Source organism: Microcaecilia unicolor, chromosome 3 (genome assembly GCF_901765095.1).
Source record: "Microcaecilia unicolor chromosome 3, aMicUni1.1, whole genome shotgun sequence".
In the NCBI taxonomy this organism is placed as follows: domain Eukaryota; kingdom Metazoa; phylum Chordata; class Amphibia; order Gymnophiona; family Siphonopidae; genus Microcaecilia; species Microcaecilia unicolor.
Genome location: NC_044033.1, coordinates 64,445,249 through 64,467,777, shown reverse-complemented (window position 1 = coordinate 64,467,777; position 22,529 = coordinate 64,445,249). Strand labels below are relative to the sequence as shown.

General features: G+C 44.2%; 1 protein-coding gene across 4 annotated transcripts in view; it reads right to left on the bottom strand.

Moving 5' to 3' along the window:
* The window catches only part of EPRS (glutamyl-prolyl-tRNA synthetase), a 216,568-nt gene that overhangs the window by 164,830 nt on the left and 29,209 nt on the right, over nt 1-22,529 (bottom strand). For all 4 annotated transcript variants that reach the window (XM_030196016.1, XM_030196017.1, XM_030196018.1 and 1 more), the window contains exons 5-7: nt 20,362-20,504; nt 14,814-14,908; nt 7,751-7,877 (exon numbers count right to left, since the gene is read on the bottom strand). In XM_030196016.1, coding sequence (XP_030051876.1) covers nt 7,751-7,877; nt 14,814-14,908; nt 20,362-20,504 — 365 coding nt within the window. The remainder of the gene's footprint in view (nt 1-7,750; nt 7,878-14,813; nt 14,909-20,361; nt 20,505-22,529) is intronic.

The following is a 22,529-nucleotide window of genomic DNA, read 5'->3' as shown; positions in this document are numbered from 1 at the left end:
TATAATGCTTCACAAAGGAATGCAACGAAAACCAAACCGCAGCCCGACAAATATCTAACAGAGAAATCATACTATTCTCCGCCCACGAGGCTGCCATTCCCCTAGTGGAATGAGCAGACCAGCCCCTAGGCACCACAGGACCCTTCACCAAGTAAGCAGATGCAACCGCCTCCTTCAACCACCGTGCTATGGTCACCTTAGGAGCCGCTGCACCCTTCTTTGGGCCACCATGAAGAACGAACAAACGGTCAGAGGCTCTGAAGTCCTGAGTTCCAGAGAGATAACAACTCAAAACTCTCCTGACATCCAGCTTGGCAATACCACGCTGCTCCGAATCTCCAGCCATATCACCCAACACTGGCAGAGAGATGACCTGATTAACATGGAACTCGGAAACCACCTTGGGCAAAAAAGGAAAGCACCGTCCGCAACGAAACCTTTCCCTCAGAAAGGACAAAAATGGTTCCCTAAAAGACAAAGCCTGAAGCTCTGAAACACTCCGTGCTGAAGTAATCGCCACCAACAAGACCGCCTTTAAAGATAAATCCTTACAAGATGCCGATACCAGAGGCACAAACGGAAGCCTGATCAAAGCATCCAAAACTAGCTTCAAATCCCACGGAGGCACCATCCGTCACTGAGGCGGACGCAGCAACTTAACACCCTTCAAAAAACGCACTACCTCAGGCACAGACGCGAAGGACTTTCACTGAAGCTTCCCACGAAAACATGACAAAGCTGCCACCTGAACCTTCAGTGTAGACAAGGCCAGACCTCTATCAACACCATCGTGCAAAAATTCCAAAACTTCCGCCACCGAAGAGTGAAACGGCCGAACTCGATGGTCTTCACACCAGTGCTCAAAGATTCTCCAAACCCGGACATACGCCAAGGAAGTGGATCGTCTACGGCAACTCAACATCGTAGCAAAGCCACTGGACGAAAGCCCCTTCTTCTTCAACTTGTGCCGCTCAAGAGCCAAGCCATAAGCGAAAACCGAGCCGGATCCGGCATGATTATCGGGCCTTGACACAGAACTGATCCCAACAAAGGCAGGGCCGCCGCCCCTGCCAACCGCACCAGGTCTCCATACCATGGTCGACGCTGCCAATCCGAAGCTACCAGAATCACCCGACCGGAGTGATGTTCGATGCGCTATATTACTCGACCGACTAACAGCCACAGAGGAAACACATACAGTCACTCCCGAAGCCAAGGCAACAGAAGAGTGTCGATTTCCTCCGCTCAAGGGTCTCTTCAGCGACTGAAAAAAAAAAATCTCTGAACTTGCGCATAGCGAGCCGTTGCCCTAAGATCACCGAAAGTCCCCAGACCGACACAACTCACTGGAACACTGACCGAAGAAAAGACCACTCTCTGGGATCTAGAGTGTGCCTGCTGAGATAATCTGCATCTATGTGACCTACCCCGGCCACATGCGCTGCCAAGAGAGCCTGAAGATGAGTTCAACTGCGCCGCCAAGGCTCTTTGTTCCCCCCTTGACGGTTGACATATGCTACTGCCATGGCATTGTCACAGAGCACTCGGACTGCCTTGTGGCGAACCACCGACGTCAAGGCCTGGAGCGCCACCCGAATGGCCCGAGTTTCCAGCCGGTTGATGGACCACTCTGCTTCTGCCCGAGACCACCGGCCTTGAGCTACCTGACTGAGACAATGTGCCCCCCAACCTTGCAGACTGGCATCCGTGACCATTACCAGCCCCTGTGGGGACTCCAACGGCATTCCTTTCCCAAATTGCGCGGACTGAGCCACCAGCGGAGACTGAGACGAGGGGCCACCGACAGCGGACAACACATTTCCAAGTCCTGCGACAGAGGGGACCAATGACTGAGCAGAGCTGACTGTACCTGACGCATGTGCGCCCTGGCCCACGGAACTACCTCTATGGTCGCCGCCATCAGGCCCAGGACCTGACGATAAGTACGGGCCGTCGGCGCCTTCTCTGCAAGGAACCGACGAATCGGACCCTGTAACTTGGAACCAAAAGGCTGCACAAAGGAAAGTGAAGATAAGCTTCCGTCAAATCCAGGGAAGTGAGAAACTCTCCTTTCCTGACCGCACCAGTGACCGACCGCAACGTCTCCATCCGGAAAGAGGGCACCTTGAGTGCCGCATTGACCCTTTTGAGATCTAAAATGTGACGAAAAGTGTCCTCTTTCTTGTGGACCACAAAATAGATCAAATAGCACCCTGAGCGTTGCTGATCTGAAGGAACAGGAACCACGGCTCCCAACGCGAGCAGCCACCGCAGAGTGTCCCTCACTGCTGCCCTCTTGCTCCAAGACCGACAGAGGGATTCCAGAAACACTTCGGGAGAACAGCTTTCGAATTCCAGCGCACATCCGCCTCGAAACACCTTGAGAACCTACTGATCTGACCTGATTTGGGCCCAACTCTGGTAAAACAGACTCAGCCGAGCCCCAACATGCACCAGAGCCTGAGCCCGCACACCTTCATTGGGAATTGTGGCCTGAATACTAACCTCCCGCGGAAAAGCCACGCCCTCCGCGACGACTCTCACGAAAGAACTGTGTGCGCTGGAAAAACCGACCCCTAGAGGTCCTACTACTATTAAACATTTCTATAGCACTACTAGACTTATGCAGCGCTGTACAAATTAACATGAAAAGACAGTCCCTGCTCAACAGAGCTTACAATCTAAATTGGACAAACAGACAGCTAGGGGTAGGTCCCACTCGATCTGCCCGGCCTATACCGCTGAGCCTCCCTAAACCGTCCCCGAGAGGAACTAGTTCTGGCCCCTGCCTTGAACCGAAAATCTGGAAGCCATAGAACCTTGGTATCACTAAGACCTCACACTAACTTGTCCAAATCTTCTCCAAAGAGCATAGCTCCCTTAAGTGGCAGAGACCCACAACCATAGCCATATTTTTTGTCTGAAGTAGGCAACAAATCATAAAAGCCTCAGACAAAAAGGATGAACCCATGTCCAAGTCGGCTAACTCCTGACCCCCAGAAGAACCAACATCTACCGAATCATCCAGGAGCTTCTCGGCCCAACGAAAACATGCCCGAGCTACCAGACCCCCACAAACCGAGGCCTGCAGGGCTAGAGCCGACAAAACAAAACTACGCTTGAGAAAAGATCCCAACTTCCTATCCTGAGGATCACGGAGAGCCGTTCCTCCATCAACCGGGATAGCCGTAGCTATAATTACTGCCGTCACTACTGCATCTACCGTGGGAGCCTTAAAGGAATCCCTATCGTCCTGAGGGAGGGGATAAAGCCTCGCCATTGCCTTTGCCACCTTACACGACAAATCCCATTCCTGACAAATCATCTCCCGGAGATCCTTGTTCATAGGGAAGGATCACGCCTGACGCTGAATGCCCTTCACCAACGGATCCTGGACAGTTTCCCCCAACGCCACCTCAGGACCAAACTGAAGGGTGGACGACACCTGATCTATGAGTTCTGACAGCTCATCTCTATGGAAAATCCGCACTACTGAAGGATCCTCTCCAGGAATCCAACAATCCTGCTCCTGAGAGCCGTCAATTCCATCTGACTCCCCCAGATCACTAAGCGCAGCTTCTGCAGCTACAGGAGAAAAACATTGCCTGTCCTCTGACCACTCTAACCGTGGTCTCTCAGCCAAGATGGAAATAGCCCCCTCTTCCAATTGGGGGGGGGGGAGGGGGGGTCCCGATCTCCAGGCCTGATACCGCGTCCAGACAAAATCTGGAGGAAAACCCACCATTCCTGGACCGTCATTAGGCCCTTTTGTGCCAAAAACGGAGGCCGCAGGCCCAAAACCAGCCGGCTCCATGGGCCGCGTCAGACTCAAGATGGCGGCTGTTCCCGCCGAAACTGTTCCCGCTGACAGCGGCCCTGCCTACGCTCCCGCTGACCCGGAGACTCCCGACACCATCGATCCCTCCGCGGTCAAGTCGGGGGGTGCCGCAGCCACCTTTATAGGTGCACCGCAAAGCTACACTGAGCGCCCGGCGCCTCTACCCCTCGCCACGAGCACGCGCGACATCGGAGGAGCTGGGCCGCCATAAACCACGAGGGAAGGGAAAAGCTGTTCCGCAAACGCGCCAAACCAAAAACTCACTCACACTGCAAAAGCACTGGAGAAAGCGCTGCTCTCTCGTTCCAGCAAGGAATCAAAACCCCCGTTCGGTCCGCTGAAAATAAAGAAATAAATGCCCTTAAAGGCACAGTACTCCAACTCTGGCAGCTGGAAATTGTAAGGCACTCAAGGCTACAATACTGAGAAAGCAGCCGAGGCACAAAGCTGCCAAGCAAAACGAAATAGAATAACTGACCTTAAAGGCACAGTACTCTAATTCTGGCATCTGGAAATTGTAAGGCACTCAAGGCTACAATACTGAGAAAGCAGCCGAGGCACAAAGCTGGCAAGCAAAATGACATAGAATAACTGACCTTAAAGGCATCGTACTCTAACTCTGGCATCTGGAAATTGTAAGGCACTCAAGGCTACAATACTGAGAAAGCAGCCGAGGCACAAAGCTGCCAAGCCAACAGGGGGAGGGACCCAAACATAGGTGTAACACCCCAGGGGGAAAAACTGGGCCCCACCAGACCCAGGGCCCCAAAGCACTTTTTTTTTTTTTTTTTTTTACACACACGTACAGGGTACTGCAACAGAATAAAGTTTGGAAGGAAAAAATCCTACGACCCAATGACAAACTACCTCACCAGATTATTGGAGACTGCACAGGCTGTCAACTGCTACCTCTGCTGAGACTGAGAAAATACTGGCTAGTGGAGGTTCTGCACAGGTTATATATACAGGCTTCAAAAGCTTAGTGTTTTCTCAGTCTCCCTCTGCTGGTAGGAGGACATAACCCACGCGTCTTGACCGGTCTGGAGGGTCGCTGAGGAAAGGATTTAAGTCTGATGTAACGAGAGTTGTGTCCTTATAATAACAAAAATTATTTGCTCCATACAGTCAGGATTTTATTTAGTGTAGTGTATTGAACAACTTATTAGCTTTAGATCCTAAATGGATCTCAAAACAGATAAAGATTGCACCTGAATTCTGAGCAGCCCCCCTGAAGGCCTGGAAAGGAGCTAGGCTTTCCCTGTAGCTCTTTGACAGACCTGAGCACATAATAGAAAACTAAGACCGTGACACATAGAAGAAACCTGAAAATAATAAAATAAACATTATAAAATGTAGTTTCCTCCTTTCAAGGGGATCCAGCACAGTATTAATTTATATATACATACAGGATTAGATGTGTTCTGTTTTAACTTAGTAGAATTGGGATCATTTAGCTTGTAACACATCGAGCCTACCAGCAACTGTTGCATTGTGCTAGAGCATTCACTTATGTTTGGGGAGAAAAATAAAAAATAAAAAGGTTCAGTCTCGTGACAAAACAGTAAATTATTTTTGACTTAACTAAACCACTTTCAAGGAGACAAAATCCTGTTACTCTGTCATCTAATCCAAGCAGAAGTTTCCTGCTAGATTTATAAGCCTTTTGGCCATGGTTAGAACATAAGCGTGGCCATGCTGGGACAGACCGAGAGTCCACCAAGCACAGTATTCTATTTTCACCAGTGGTCAATCCAGTTCACAAGTACCTGGCAAGATCCCAAAACAGTAAAACAGATTTTATGCTGCTTAACCTAGAAAAAACAATGGCTTTCCCAAGTCCATCCCAATAATGGCTTAGGGACTTTTCTTTTAGGAAGCTATCCAAACCTTTATTAAACCCTCCTAAGCTAACTGCTTTTACCACATTCTCTGACAAGTAATTCCAGAGTTTAATTACACGTTGAGTGAAGAAATATTTTCTCCAATTTGTTTTATATTTACTACTTAGTACCTTAATTGCCTACCCCCTAGTATTTTTGGAAAGGGAAGGGAAAGGGAAATGGGACTTGATATACCGCCTTTCTGAGGTTTTTGCAACTACATTCAAAGCGGTTTACATATATTCAGGTACTTATTTTGTACCGGGGCAATGGAGGGTTAAGTGACTTGCCCAGAAGGAAAGATTAAAAACAAGTGATTCACATCTACCCATTCCACTTCACTCAGCATTTTTAGACCTCTGTCATACCTCTCTTCTCAAAGCTGAACAGCCCTATCCTCTTTAGCCTTTCCTCAAAGGGAAGTCGTCCCATCCCATTTAACATTTTCGCCGCCCTTCTCCATACCTTTTCTAATTCCGCTATATCATTTTTGAATGTAGAGACCAGAATTGCACACAGTATTCAAAGTATGGTCACACCATAGAGAAATACAAAGGCATTATAATATTCCTTTCCTAATAATTCCTAACTAAAAATTCTATTTGCTTTCTTAGCCGCTGCTACACCCTGAGCAGGTTGACCAAAGCAAGAGACTTGGCCTAAAATGATGGGTGCTGGTTGGAACACAACGTCATAAACCCAAGACAGACCAATAGACTGAAACCTCTCCAGTGTCCTATATGAGCTTCTGTGGATGGCCATGGAAGAGAGACTGAATTTTATTTACCAGCCCCCAACCCTCCAACTGTTTCTATTCTGTGGCAACAAAGGGAAGGATTAGAACATTTGTTCTCAAACTATGGTCCTAGAATTCCTAAGGGACCTTCCATACTATGCTTCTTTGTGGGGATCTTCTGAACTGGCAGCCATCCCTCTACCTATCATGGAGAAGATGGAAGCCAGTGTTGGAAGAGCAGTTCTGTGCCACCAATCAGAGATGAAGAAGCAGGGTAGCTGTCACCAATCTACTCTGCAAGTCACACAAACAAAAGTGGAAAGAACAATGATGGATATGGAAGATGATGAAGAGACAAGATAGAAAGAAGTACCGTAAAACACTGAGTGACATGAAGGGGGCAGAAGTCGCAGCCTGTAGTAACACTATCAAGGTAAATGGAAGAATACAAGAAGGTGCAAGTGGGTTATACTATTGCAAGCCTCAACAGTACAATTTGGCTGCTGAAATCTTCCTATGACTGAGAAGCACAAAGTAAAATGAAATAAAACATCCTCTTTTTCCTCAAAATAAATAAATAAATAAAAAATAACTCCCAAAAATCTTAATGCACCCTCTCTGCAACATGCCACAACTGTCCCATCTATCTACCTCTTGTACACCTTTAACCAAATATTTAACAAAATATGGCTCAATTGCTATCCTCCCCAAAATTGTTCTACGTTATAACTACATTACTCATCCTCATCATAGGTTTCCCTTTAGGATGTGAAAACCTTAATTTTTTATCACCTGTATGACTTGGGTTTGATTTTTTTTTTTTTAATTCTTATACCAAACAAGCCTAGATTTATCTACAGCAGCGAAGATTATCACCATTACATAACATAATAGCCATATTGAGCCAGACCAATGGTCCATCTAGCCCAGTATCCTGTTTCCAACTCACAAGTACCTGGCAGAAACCTAATTAGTAGCACCAATCCCAGAGCAAGCAGTGACTTTTCCATGTCTATCTCAATAGAAGACTATGGACTTTTCCTCCAGGAACTTGTCCAAACCTTTTTTAAACCCAATACGCTAACTGCTGTTATTACATCCTCTGGCAAAGAGTTTCAGAGCTTAACTATTCGTTGAATAAAAAAATATTTCCTCCTGTTTTAAAAGTATTTCCATGTAACTTCATTGAGTGTCCCCTAGTCTCTGTACTTTAAGAGTAAAAATCGATTCACTTCTACTCGTTCTACACCATTAAATAACTTCTGCTGTAAGATGTATCCTTCATTTTTCACTCACCTTTTCAAAATCTTCCTTCTCCTTTTCAGGATTTGTGTCATCGAACCGCATAATAAGTTTCCCTTTGAAGTTCACCTGATAGTGCTGGTTCAGAAGAGCAGCTTTTGCATGGCCAATGTGCAAGTAACTAAAATACACACAACACAAAGTCATGACTCAAAAGAAGCTTCATCATAATTCACAGTCAGACTCAATCATAAAGCTAACCTGTTTAGACAGTGCTTTGACAGCAAGGATGGCATAGGCCAGAAGTTGTTGCTTCTGATTTTCAGAGTCATATATCACTCCTGCTGAGTCATGTCATAAAGCTGCAAAGGTCATGTCAAAAATGGTCTTATCCGAGGTCAGTAAAGAGCATTCTATTGAAAAATGGGTTTCTATGTGCAAAGCAGCCCTTAGCTTCCCCAGAAATGCTTCCTTTCTTCTGCTGTCCTAGACATTACAGGTAGGTGACAGCCTAACTCAATTCTTTTAGGCTAACCTGTAGGCAGGATTCCAACCCATGCAAAATAAGAGAGAGGTATGGAATCTGTTTATTAAACGGCCAAGGGCAAAGTGTTTTGGGTTTTGTTTTGTTTTTGAGGGGGGGGGGGGGGGTTAAACAGGGCCAAAACAGAACACCCAACCAAATAGGAGCAGGGCTGCAGACTCACTTACCTCTTCTGGGAGACTGAGGAATACTGAGGTCAGGGTTGCACAGTCCCTTATACAGATGTCCACTACTCAATAGTTCTCAGTCTCCCTCTGCTGGTAGGAGTGCATATAACCCACTCGCAGGAAATTGTCTGGAGCAGAAGATAAAGAAGAACTATTTTATTTTACTTTACCACTTGGGGTTATGAACCATATCATTTGCAGAAGACCTGGGAGACCAGTTAGTCATACCTTAGAACAGAAATGGAGAAGCTCTTTGGATTAGGATGAGGGCTGATGTTCAAACTGATTCAAATTATCTTAAGGTTTGTGCTTGGTTAGGCCTGATAAAATTTAAGGCCCCCTTTTACTAAGGCGCGCTAACGTTTTTAGTGCACGCTAAAATTGTAAGTGCATTAAACATTAGAAACATCCACAGGAACGCATTGGCGTCTCTAACGTTTAGCGCACGTACAATTTTAGCACATGCTAAAAACGTGAGCACGCCTTAGTAAAAGGGGACCTAAGTGTAAAAAAAAACAATCAAAAGGAGTATGTTTACTAAAATAGCTTACTAGAATACTGCTTGATTTTGTATACATATTGACCAATTACTTACAATTAAGTGCTATTTAGTTTCTTTGAGAAATATTTTTTAAAAAGCTGAGCTCTTAAATTTAGGAATCTAATTCAGGTGTCTAAATGTTCACCTACATTTAGTAACCTAAAAGTTATATTCTTATATTTAAGCCTACCATTTTTTTTTTGCCTAGATTTATTAGCCTGTTTAGATGCCTACTGCTGAAAACCAGTGTTAAGCTCCATTGTCCACTCTAATATCATCCACTTGTCAATAACCTAAATTTACAGGCTTAGTGAAACTAGGAGCATAAATATAGCCACTGAGCCCTAGTAACTTTTCAAAGAGACCAGTTTAAAAGTTTGGAATTTAAACCCTTTCAAACTAACCTCCCTTTATGTTCACATTTAATATTGGAACAATTTTGTTTCCAAATTATCATTCACAAACACTAATTCTTTATTAGAAACACCTTAGAGTGAAACTACCTCCTGGGCCATATTTCTTCTTATTCCCCTGTAGCAGTATGGGCGAGGACCAGTCTGGACCTTTTGAAGAAATACAGCCAGACAACCATTTTAAAGGTGAAATATACCAGTTTATTAAATGTGTAGGGAAGTTTGAGACGGCGATGTTCAGTGAGCCACGTTTGTGGCAAGAGGGTATGAGAGGAGAGAAGTTGTTCCTGGGGAAATTATGCATACTGGGGGGGGGGGGGATGCATTCTTATTTATTGGACTCAGGATCACCCCCCCCTCCTTCTGGCACTGGAGCAATAAGTTGCATGAGTTGATGACTTGGGAATCTAGGGGTGCGCGCTTGTCTCCTGGAAGGCAGCGGAGGTTCCTCGCAATCTGGGAAGCTTATTTGAACAAGATATCGCCATGGGCGCGCAGTCAAGTCTGAATGGGCTTCCTTAGGGAGATTAGGAATAACTGGAAGTGTAGGAGTGGGGCACTGCACCGATATGGGAGGGTAGGGTAGGGTGGGGGGAGACCCAAGAGTTGTGGCTTCCCGTACAGATTATGGTTGTATTGCCAGTGTTGTAAGGGAGGGGGGAGAGTTAATTAGTTTACGAGGCATTGGGGGGGGGGGGATAATAGTATTTGAGATAAGTCTTGGAGGCTATCCTTTCATGCTTGGACAAGACGGGAGGCGGGGTGTTTCCTTTATTTTTTTCTTTTTCTCTTTTCTGGTTTATGGTACTTTAAGGAGGAGGGTGAATCACGTTGTTCCATCTTGTTGGTATTGAAATAGCTCGTCCTTGATTGGTTTGGGTACAAGTCTGGGTGATGGGGGTGGTATACAGGTGTGGGGAGAGAAAAAATTTGGTAAAACTTTGAGGATGGAATTCCTTTTTCTATTCTGTACTGTTTTATATGCTGGTCATTTCTGTTGACTTATACAGAGATTGTTGAAGTTGTACACTTTGCTGGTTTCTCAATAAAAATGTTAAAACATAAATGTGTAGGGAAATGGGTAACCTGTTTCTTTCACAAGAGCAGAGAAATAAAACACAAAACCAATTCCTGAACTCAAGAGTTCTCTCCTGTGGCCTGCTCCTGCAGAGCCATGGCATGTACCAGACTGTCTCTCAAAAGGTAGCACAAACAGCTTGTCTCTGGCCTGAAATCTACTACTACTACTTAGCATTTCTATAGCGCCACAAGGCATACGCAGCGCTGCACAAACATAGAAGAAAGACAGTCCCTGCTCAAAGAGCTTACAATCTAATAGTTAAAGTTCTTTCTTTCAATGTTCAGCACAATCTGGCCAAGCTGAGCCCTGGTTTACGAAGTAACAGTTTCAACAGGTTTCCATAATGAATTTGGCTTACCTAAGTGGGACATCTGTAGCTTACACACATATGGTGGAACCATATGCTAGAAGGCACCTTTTCTCTCCTCTTTGTTCCATGACTGAGCAGTGCTTGTGGGGTGGGGGGGGGGGGGTTATCCACCTAGACAGTACCCTGCCTTCTCTGCTGTTGCCAGTCATCCCCTCCATGCTGTATATTATGTTTAAGGTGGCTCTGTGACTATGAAGGGAGTGCTGTTAAGGCGGAGCAGTAACATTCCATAGATTCTCACACTGCCCAAACCCATTAAGACGAAATGGAATTCAAAGCAGATGAGTCAGAGAAACTGAACGAAATCTCTGTAAACCTGGAAGATGTAAAAGCACAATTTGACAAACTGAAGACTAACAAATCTCCTAGACCGGATGGCATTCATCCCAGAGTACTGACAAAATTGAAAATGAATCTGCAGAACTACTGTTAGTAATATGTAATTTATCTTTAAAATGAAGCATGACACAGGAAGATTGGAGGGTGGCCAATGTAACGCCGATTTAAAAAAAAAAAAAAAAAAAAGGTTCCAGAGGTGATCCGGAAATTTTAGACAGGTGAGCCTGACATTGGTGCTGGGCAAAATGGTACAGACTATTATAAAGAACAAAATTACAAGGCATATTCAAAAGCATGGATTAATGAGACAAAGCCAACATGGATTTAGTGAAGGGAAATCTTGCATCACCAATCTATTAGGTATACACAAGAAGTAGCACATATGAGTTTATCTTGTTGGGCAGACTAGATGGACCGTGCAGGTCTTTTTCTGCCGTCACCTACTATGTTACTATGTTATTACATTTCTTTGAAGGGGTGAACAAAAATGTGGATAAAGGTGAGACAGTCGATAATATCTGGAATTTCAAAAGGCATTTGACAAAGTACCTCATTTAAGATTCCAGAGGAAATTGGACAGTCATGGGATAGGAGGTAGTATTCTATTGTGGATTAAAAACTGGTTAAAAGGTTGAAAACAAAGTAGGGATAAATGGTCAGTATTCTCAATGGAGAAGGGTAGATGGTGGGGTTCCCCAGGGGTCTGTGCTGGGACTGCTGCTTTTTAACATTATTTATAAATGACTAGTAAAAAAGGCCCGTTTCTGGAACGAATGAAACAGGCGCTAGCAAGGTTTTCCTGGGAGTGTGTATGTTTGAGAGAGAGAGCCAGAGTGAATGTGCGGGTGTGTGACAGAGTGAGACTGTCTGTGTGACAGTGTGTGTGTGAGAATGAGAGTGTGTGACAGAGCCCCCTCCCCTGTTCCTAATGCCCCTCACCCCGTTCCCTCCCCTCCTTTTCCTCCTCCTTCCCACACTTTGGGTTCCTTAAGGCTTTCACAAGTCTATGTACCCTCGTGGCCCTAACGCCCAGTATCCGGATACCCCACCGCTTTCCTCCTCACCCCTCCCCCAAGATGTAATACTTTCACGTCCTTCATTTTTTAAAAAAAGTGTCCTATCTACCCTGTGTACAAATGCCCGGCATTCAAATTGTGTTCCTCTCGTAAATTTTCATTTCTTTCATTCATTCAGAACTTGCCCCCCCCCCCCCCCCCCCCCGAACACTTTTGGTTCCTTCAGTCTTTTAAAACTGTCCTATGTACCCTGTGTGCTAATGGCCAGCATTGAGATTGTTTTCCTGTCCCAAATTTGCATGTCTTTCAGTCATTCAGAACTCCCCCTCCCCCCATTTAACACTTTCGGTTCCTTCAGTCTTTTAAAACTCTCCTATCAACCCTGTGTCCTAATGGCCAGCACTCAGATTGTTTTGCTTTGCCAAATTGTCTGTCACTGATGTCACTGAGGTCAGTGCGTGCCTGCCTAGCAGACCACTTCCTGCAGGCACGGTCCCAAGCACATCCTGTTGGAGGTGAGAATTATTATATAGGATGGGAGTAACTAGTGAAGTAATTAAATTTGCTGATGAAACAAAGTTATTCAAAGTTGTTAAATCGCAAGAGGATTGTAAAAAATTACAAGAGGACCTTACCAGACTGGGCATCGAAATGGCAGATGATGTTTAATGTGAGCAAGTGCAAAGTGATGCATGTGGGAAAGAAGAACCCTGAACTATAACTACGTGATGCAAGGTTCCACATTAGGAGTCACCGACCAGGAAAATGATCTAGGTGTCATCGTTGATGATACGTTGAAACACTCTGCTCAGTGTGCGGCGGCAGCTAAGAAAGCACACAGAATGTTAGGTATTATTATGAAAGGAATGGAATACAAAAATGAGGACGTTGTAATGCCTTTGTGTCACTTAAGGTGCGACCGCAACTCAAATATTGTGTGCAATTGTAGTCAACGCATCTCAAAAAAGATATAGAGGATTTAGAAAAGGTACAGAGAAGGGCGACGAAAACGACGACGGGGATGGGACAACTTCCCAATGAAGGAAGGTTAAAGCGGCTAGGGCTCTTCAGCTTGGAGAAGAGACAGCTGAGGGGAGATAAGATAAAAGGTCTATAAAATAATGAGTGGAGTGGAACTGGTAGACGTGAATCGCTTGTTTACTCTTTCCAAAAATACTAGGACTAGGGGGCACGCAGTAAAGCAACAAAGTAGTAAATTTAAAACGAATTGGAGAAAATATTTCTTCATTCCACGTGTAATTAAACTCTGGAATTCTTTGACAGAGAATGTAGTAAAAGCAGTTAGCTTAGCGGGGTTTTAAAAAAGTTAGGATAGCCTCTTAAAAGAAAAGTCCATAAGCAATTATTAAAATGGACTTGGGGAAAATCCAATGCCTATTTCTAGGATAAGCAGCATAAAATCTATTGTACTTTTTTGTGATCTTGCCAGGTACTTGTAACCTGGATTGGCCACTGTTGGAAACAGGATGCTAGACTTGATGGACCTTTGGTCTGTCCCAGTATGGTAATACTTGTGTACTTTTGTAGCATGAATACAAATTCACTGTCTTATCAGTGACATATCTAAGACAACTTATCACTGAAAGAACACATTTTAATAAACCTAGGGAACAATGACTGCCACCAGCGTTATACCTGGAAATTCACTGCTGAGTCATGTCCGGTGTCCAGCACTGAATTTCCAGGTTTACGGAGCCGGTGAAACCACAGCCTGTTAAGTGCGATATTCAGCGCTTAACCTCCTATGGCAAACGGCACAAAGATAGGACTGACTTTTATGCAGTTCTTTATGCAGTTACCTTGGCCTGTTAAGTACCGACTCCACCACTGGAATGACTAAAAATAGCTAGTTTTGAGTTGGGCACTAACCAGACATTTACAGCTGCAGTAACCATTGAAGTGCCACTGAATATGACTGGTTAGCTACAAACAAGTGATTTAACCAGCCAGGAGCCACTTCTGGCTGATTAAATTACCCTGAATATCAAACCTAGTATTTAAATTATGACATATGGTTAAGTTATGATGAAAAAATACACAACACCCCAAGGAAAAGTGCACATTTCTAGTGTAATACAAGACACTGCCACTTCCTAAATTTCTTGCGCTTTCTGCTCGTTCCTGCGTATTCATGGACATCCAAATCTGTCCTCGGAAAGGGTTCCTGAAGCATTTATATGGCACAACAAGTACTTTGCACAGAAGAAATGCACTTAATTTCTCATCAGCTCTGCAGAGTAAAAATTCCTTCTCGTCCTCAAATGCTGTACCTGTCTCTGAACTAGGGAATTAGCATAATTATTTTTAAAAGGAATCAGCTATATCTGGACACTTAGACTTTCATGTATTACACCTGCATGACATGAACAGGTAAACATATAGCATATACAAATTAACATGACACACGTGTGCCTTCCTCCCCTCATGTACATAACAAGCCACAACTCAGAAAGGCATGGACACAATTATACAGTATATATTTTCAAGCACCTCTACGCAACAAGACCTTTCCATTCAGAAAGGAGTTTAATAGTTTGTAATAGTTACATTAACTGTATATCCTATTGGTAAGTAGAAAAAATATATACAGTATAAAAAAGAAATGTTAAAAGCAAATGATCTCACCCGCTTGCCTCAGGAGGAAACCTCACCACCACCTTGCCCATCTCAGCACCAGGGAGCTCTACAAATTTTCCAATATCTTGCTTCTTTTCACTTGCCTTAAAAATGAATAAATTCAATATAATCTGTAAAAAGGGCTTCAGATACAAGGCAGGTGACTGTAGCAGCTGGATATATATATCAGTGGTTCCTAAACCTAGTCCTGGAGGCACCTCAGCCAGTCAGGTTTTCAGGAAATCCACAATAAATATTCATGAGATAGATTTACATGCAGCGGAGGCAGTGCATGCAAATCTCTCTCATGGATATTCATTGTGGATATCCTGAAAAAAAAGACTCGCTGGGGTGCCTCCAAGACCAAGTTTGGGAACCACTGTAATATATACACATATACGTACACACATTTACAGCACTTTATAATGAGACAAGAAGTCCTGTGTACGGGAAACATGAATACACTCTCCTCTCACAGATTATAAGCCTCCTCCACAGAAAATACAAGAAAAATAAGCTGCTGCACTGTTCCCTCAGCTATACTGATCCATGCCATCTGGACTTGTAGAAACACTAATTCTGGGCACACAAGGCTTCCTGCTGCACAAACCAGCCCCAACTCCACTCCCTCCCCTCACCCATAGGCAGGAAAAGAGGGAGGGAGAGGAAACTGGGGCCCCCAGATATAACACCCTTAAACTGACACTAATATCAGATGTCCAGTGATAGCAGAACAGTCAGGCTTCCGTAACCTTTTTTTTTTTTTTTTTACTGCTACCCTTCCAGTTTCTTTTCAGTTTCCTATTTTATTTAACCCCAAAGTCTTGACAAATCTGACTACTCTGGGATCAGATCTACTGGAGAATGAGAAATACTGACAGAGGGTTGAATAAGGTTCTTATCATGTCAAGACTTCACAGTTAGTCTCCACCTGCTAATAGGCTGGCATTACCCAAGCATCTGAGTGGGCTGATAAGACGACGAAGCGGTCATACACTACTGTGGTGCTGAATAAAAGTTTTTATTGATCCCTGGCTGTGAAGATTTCTTGGTCCACCCCTACTTCTTGGTTTGTTGATATATAAACATGTACACACACATTTTATACATATTTTTATTTACTGTTCTATATTTGATAGTTTGTCCCTGCCCCATGGTTCTGTCTCCATCCTCGCCCTGTCCCCGTGGGCCCTGTCTCCCTCACAGGTTCTGTCCCCATCAACATGGGCTCTGTCCTCATCTATAGAAGCCTCAAGCAGTTATTTTATATTTAAAATTTCTAATTAAAATATAAAAAGGTACAATATGCTGTGCAACTGTTGCTTATAAATCACAAATAGAAAGCAATAATAAAAATGAGCAACTTCTCTTCTTAGAAGATGTGCTGGTAGTAGAAATGTAAAGGATCCCCCATGCAAATTTTGCTACTTGTGGCCTGCATGTCTGCATCTTTTTCCAAAAACTCTAAATATGTTGTCTGCATCACTCAAACATAAATAACAGTCCAGTTCATTAAGAGGCTTCAAAGTAGAAAATGACACAGGGACAAAGTTTGCCCCCAACCCCATGGGCTCTGTCCCTATCTCTGCCCTGTTCCTGTCCCCATCCCCGCAGTTATCGCGGGTCCCCGTGTCATTCTCTATGTGTGCCTACAGAACAGTGAAAAAAAGAAATGATTATATTCTGCAAATAAACAAGTAAAATAAGAAAAAAAAAATATATCTTACCTGGTAATTTTTTTTTTCCTTTAGTCACAGCAAATGAATCCAGAGACTTGTGGGTTATGACTGTCTACCAGCAGGTGGAGATAGAGTACCAAACTGAAATCTGCCACATAGGATGGTATGCTCCCTGGTCAGTCAGTATTTCTTATAACAATGCAGGAGGAATAAGGTGGAAAACATTCCTCTCTCGAACAGAAAATGAGACATAAACCTGTCAACTTGAAGAACTATCCACAGGCAACCACAGCAAGAAACCTAAGCAGAGAAACAGACTGAACTGATAGTGTCAACCTAGGGTGGGACTCTGGATTCAGCTGCTTTGACTAAAGGAAAGAAAATTATCAGGTAAGACTATTTTTCCTTCCTTGTCATCAGCAGCAAATCCAGAGAATTGTGGGAGTAGTAGAGTAGTCCATAAGTAGGGTGGGAACCAGACACAACCATGGAAAGAACCAACGCCCCAAAGGATGCCTTAGACCTAGCTAAAAACATCAACCGGTCTGAAAAGCGTGTGTCACAGTGACCATATAGGGAACGTTCATAGAAGAGAATGAAGAGGAGATGTGTCTGGAGGACAAACATACAAGCAATAGCACCCAACTCCAGCAAGCTATGGTTGAATATGAAGTTGCATTGCCCCGACTGGGGCCCACCAGGAGCAGGAAGGGAGACCACACCCAGACATCCATCCATTGGTGGCCTTAAGGTACCAGAAAGGCTCACAGCAACCATAATATACAGCAACTGAAGGAAACTCCTGAACTCCCAGGATGATTTTCCTCCAGAAGAAAGAAGGAAACAACAGCTGATTAATGGAAATGTGGAAACCACCACAGGCAACAATGGCAAGATAGTGCTAAGAGTCACCCTTGACGCCGACAAACAAATAAGGGATGTGCACAGAAAACTGTAAGAATTTCAAATTAGCGATGGAACAAAGCAGGAGTCCTCCTGACCATGCAGTAATGGAGCCAGTTCGAGCATGAAGGCACATGGGAGAACTCCGATGTAAGAGGAGGAGGATACTGTCACACGACAGGGCTGAGACCCAGGCAAGGGTGAGAGTGCACCCCAGGCTTGGAGCAAAGCAGAACCCTATAAACATAGGATGAGCTGAAATATAACACCAACTAGCGACATTCTGCACAGAAAGGGCTGAGCTGCACACTACAGAACACCAGAGGAATGCTCTCCAGGTAGAACAGAATCCCCAACAAAGTGGGAAAGACACAGATGATAAAGACGAGACCAGTCTGAGAGTCAGCTATACAACAGCGTCAAACCTGTTGTGCACATTCAGGACAGGTGCATAGAACTCGCTGTCAGAGGATGTGATAATAGCAGTTAGAATATCTGGGTTTAAAAGAGAGATTTGGACAAGTTCCTGGAAGATAACTCCATATAGTCTGTTATTGAGATGGACATGGGGGAAGCCACTGCTAGCCCTGGGATTGATAGTATGGAATGTTGCTACTAATTGGGTTTCTGCCAGGTACTTGTGACCTGGACTGGCCACTGTTGGAAGCAGGATACTGAGCTAGATGAACCATTTGTCTGTCCCAGTATGGCTATTCTTATGTTAAGGTGCCACAAACTGTCTTCTGCCGATCAGCAGCAAAAAAAAAAAAGTTGCAACCTGCCAGGCAACTAGGGAGCATCCCACCCAGCACCTATTTAAAGCCGCAAGGCTACAGCAGCCTGAAGGCCAATAGTGCAAGTGCTAAATAATCTGAAGGGCAATCACCCAAGCTGGAACAGCACCAAGGTGGCCAAAGGCACAGAGAGCTGTGAGGTGGAAGTGCTGCCGTATGCTGAAGTCAAAGTCCCCAAATGCAGCTGGGAGTTAAAGGCGGACATTGCCACAAGGGACTGAAAAACAGGCCAGACAACTGTCTAAGGCTTCCGACGCCGCATGGCATCGCCACCTTAGGGAGGCCATGCCAGGATCACCAATGTGCCCCGAAGGTGCCCACCAAAGCAGCACACTATGCTCATGCGGACATGGGTCGCCCGCTGCCCCCGCATCAGAGAAGCAAAATGGTCATGCCTCAGGAAGAAGAAGAAAACAGTCCAAGCGGCATAGAGTTGCAGCTACCAAAACAAGGAACACCGCAATCCAGTACCTGGAGTAAACACAGCAGAGGGAAGCTAACATCCCTACAAGCACAGGCACAAGAAGGCTGCCTATACAGCTGAGAAAATGCAGGCCAGGCAACAGCGAGGACATGTTGCCCTGTAGCTTGAGACTGCTCAAAAAGAAATAGCGTACCACCACAGCTGCACTAAACCGAACAACAGAAACCGAAAGAGGGGAAGAACAGAAGTTCATACTCACAATTTTGCCGGCCTTACTGGTACTCAACTTACTGGTACAACCTTCCTGAACCCTTACGCCAAGCCCCCTCCCTGCCCGTCTTCAAGTTTTTGCTTAAAGCCCACCTCTTCAATGCTGCGTTCGGCACCTAACCCTTACCGTTCAGTGAATCCAGACTGCCCCAATCGGACTGACGGTTCACTTGTCTATTAGACTGTAAGCTCTTTGAGCAAGGACTGTCTCTCTTTGTTAAATTGTACAGCGTACAGCGCTCTAGAAATGTTAAGTAGTAGTAGTACTCATAGGCCTTCTGACTCCAATCAGGTGGCTGAATCAAGACAGTTGCAGAAGTGCAGAGATACACCTTCTCCTCCAGAATGCCACATAAGCAGAAATCTGTTCTCTTCCTGTATTATTTTTTTTCGAAGTTCTGTGAGGAGGAGGAGGAGGAAGAAGTGGCAGGAGAGAGGAAAGGGGAAGGCATCTGACACTACCAAGTGTACCCAAAATCAGGCACCTCTACTGGACCAGAACTCCCACTAAGCTCAACTGAACCAGGGAACCCGGAACAGGAGCCATAGAAGTAGGAGAAACCAGGAGTTTGTGAGAGACCTTCCACTGCTTGCTGGAGATAGAAAATACTAACTGGCTAAGGAGCATACCGTCCTATGCGGCAGAGTTCAGTTTGGTACTCTATCTCCACCTGCTGCTAGATGGACATAACCCACAAATCTCTGGATTCACCTGCTGCTGACAAGGATTCACACTACTCCAAAGATAAGCTGTCCACACCAGGGTGTATAGAGCTGGGGCAAGACAATTTGGCCTCAAGTGTGTAGAGATATATAACTATAACTACAGATATGTCTAACTCTCATATTCAGTGTACATGGTGATGGAGAGCAAAAGTAATCCACTGACAGAGGCCAAAGTTGGCCCTATCAGGGATGGGATAAGTTTGAACCCATCCCTACATTACCAGGAAGGGGGTCCTTTAAGAAAGGGGGGATGGGCAAATCAGAGAGACTACCAGAGACGGAGCAGAGGGAATCATATAGGGATGGCTCAAACCTCTCTGGTCACATGGTGAGAGAGAAGGCAGCGCAGTTTTTCTGAAGCTAAGTTATTCTTTAGGGCGGGGGAGGGGGTCTACAGCCACACTTCTGCAGTAGGAGCGAAATAAGATGGATGAACTTGATTTGCATTCACTGCCTCCATTATATGAAAATCTCCTTCATGCATATTCATTGTGGATACCCTGAAAACCTGACTGGCAAGGGGTACTCCAGGACCGGACTTGGGAAACACTGCAGTACACAACTTCTTAGGAAAGATAAACTGAAACCCCTCTTTAGCATGTGAAAAAAGTGCTTTCCTATGCAAAAGCCCGATGTGTGTAAAAAGCTCATAGACTTCAAAACCCACTTAAATGATTAGCATTCCATTTGGTTATAGATAACAAAAGGAAATAAATACACTAACAACAACCTGAATCTCAAGGACTCTAGAGTCTACTCACCACATTGTTGTCCTCAGGTATACTCTTCGCCCACCTGTTACACACAGCCTGAAAGATGCCTTGTGCCTCCAAAAAGCTATACCAGCGTTTCACATGGACAGGAGCCTTGTTCTGTTTCAACTGCTGCTGCCATGCACTGCTCCCTGCAAAAGCAAATTCAAAACACACACACAAAGTCAGAACCAAGACTCAAGACACACAGATGAGAAAATCTACTTCATGAGCTGCACAGAGACCATAAGAAAAATGTATCACTGAAGTGATTTCAAACAAGACAAATCATGAATGAGCTCTAGCCATCATCAGGAGGATGGAGTTCCTATTTTATTTCACAATCATTTATATCCTGCCAATTGCTTCTCTTGGCAGATTACTGTATTGATGTTTGTTCTATAATATAACACACAAACCAAGTACAATTCCAGCTAAAAGACTTCCTGGCAATACTTCTCTAGACCATACGTTTTCTGAAATATGTAAGCCTTTAGCTGTCTACAATTCTTTTTTAAACTATGCTCATCTAAAAATTCTTATAGTAAATGATTCCACATCAACGGACCAATCAGCAAAAATGCCCTAGCCCTTGTCAGACCACCTCTCCTCCTTACAATCTGGTATCCTTTATCTTCTAACCATAATGTCCTAGCAAGAACAAACAATCCATCTCTACAAACAACCATGTTACCAATTCATGGATCACATCAACACCAAAATTAGCACTTTAAACTTCATTCGGCTCTCAATTGGTAGCCGGTGAAGGGCTTGAAGATGAGGCATACCACAATTCTTATACCTACAGCATTTCATACAAGCTGTAGGGTTTACTTTGGATTTATTCAGCTTTTGTCTTCAAAACTACAAAGCAAAGAAACAATGTACATATGAATGGTGGCAACAATAAGAGGTTATTGACTTAAGGTATGCTTTTTATATCAATAATGAACTCTTTGGTGTCCTCAGCGGTGCCTATTGCTACATCAATTTAATAGCAAGATAATCAAGCACACCCTTTGAGCTATTTTTTATATATTCTTTACTCAAGTATTGGATATTTATCAGATACTCCATCTTAACAGATGCGAGACTTGGGGGGGGGGGGTTGTTTCTTTGGACAAAGAACCCCCCCCCCCCCCATCTGACATGCATATTCATTGGGGATATTCTGAAAATAGAGTGGTCACCAGAGCAGGTTTGGGAAGCCCCAGAACAGAAGCTGGTGGCAATACATCAAAGACAAGTCATTACTGACACACCTTAAGGAAAGCGTTCAAAACAGGCATGTGCAACAGACATGAGGGATGGTATCCAAGAAAAGATTGGGGGTATAATATATGCAAAACTGGTTTCTATAGACATTGACTACCGAAGACACGTTTGTTCAAGACACAGGTTTTTTTTTAATAGCATCTAAGTGTTTTTTATTCATAGTTCTATTTAAGTCCATCTCCGTTTGACACCTGACACAGGCACAAGAGCAGAGCATCGAAACACAGCCTGCGCTGGGTCTTTTGATTAAAGGACTCTTGATTGTTGCATTCCCGAAGGCCTTTTTGTGGGTTTTTTTTTCTGTGTTGTGTTTGTCTACATTTTTGGACCCTCTCTTTTTACTACTTCATATATGAGGGATAGAATAAAAGCATCTTCCAAGGATAAAGTCTGCATTATTATTTGACATTTATACCTCACATTATCCCTTACTCGAGTTCAATGTGGCTTACAATAAAACAAACAGGCAACGTTTAAAATACCATAAACAAAATATCAAGAGCGAGCAGAGAAGCACAAATAAGAACTAAGTAATAAACCACAGATGGCCAGTTACAATCTCTTATACAACTTGCAAGCAAACCTTACTGCAGCCCCTAGAAGTGATATACTTGACTCTCTACTAGGCAAAAAAGAACCAAAGGTTGGCTGTGGCTAATCTTCATAAAACTGAATAGAAACTGGTGACTATGGCACTCATTTTCAAAAGAGAAAATGTCTAAAAAGCAGCACAAAGTAGCAGATGGATTTTTTTTCAAGCCAAAACATCTAAATCACGATGTTCAAAAATGCAGAACTGGGACACTAAGAGGCATATTTTCAAAGCACTTTGGGAGGCTAAGTTCCATAGGTTTCTATGGAACTTTGGGAGGCTAAGTGCTTTGAAAATGAGCTTGTAAGTG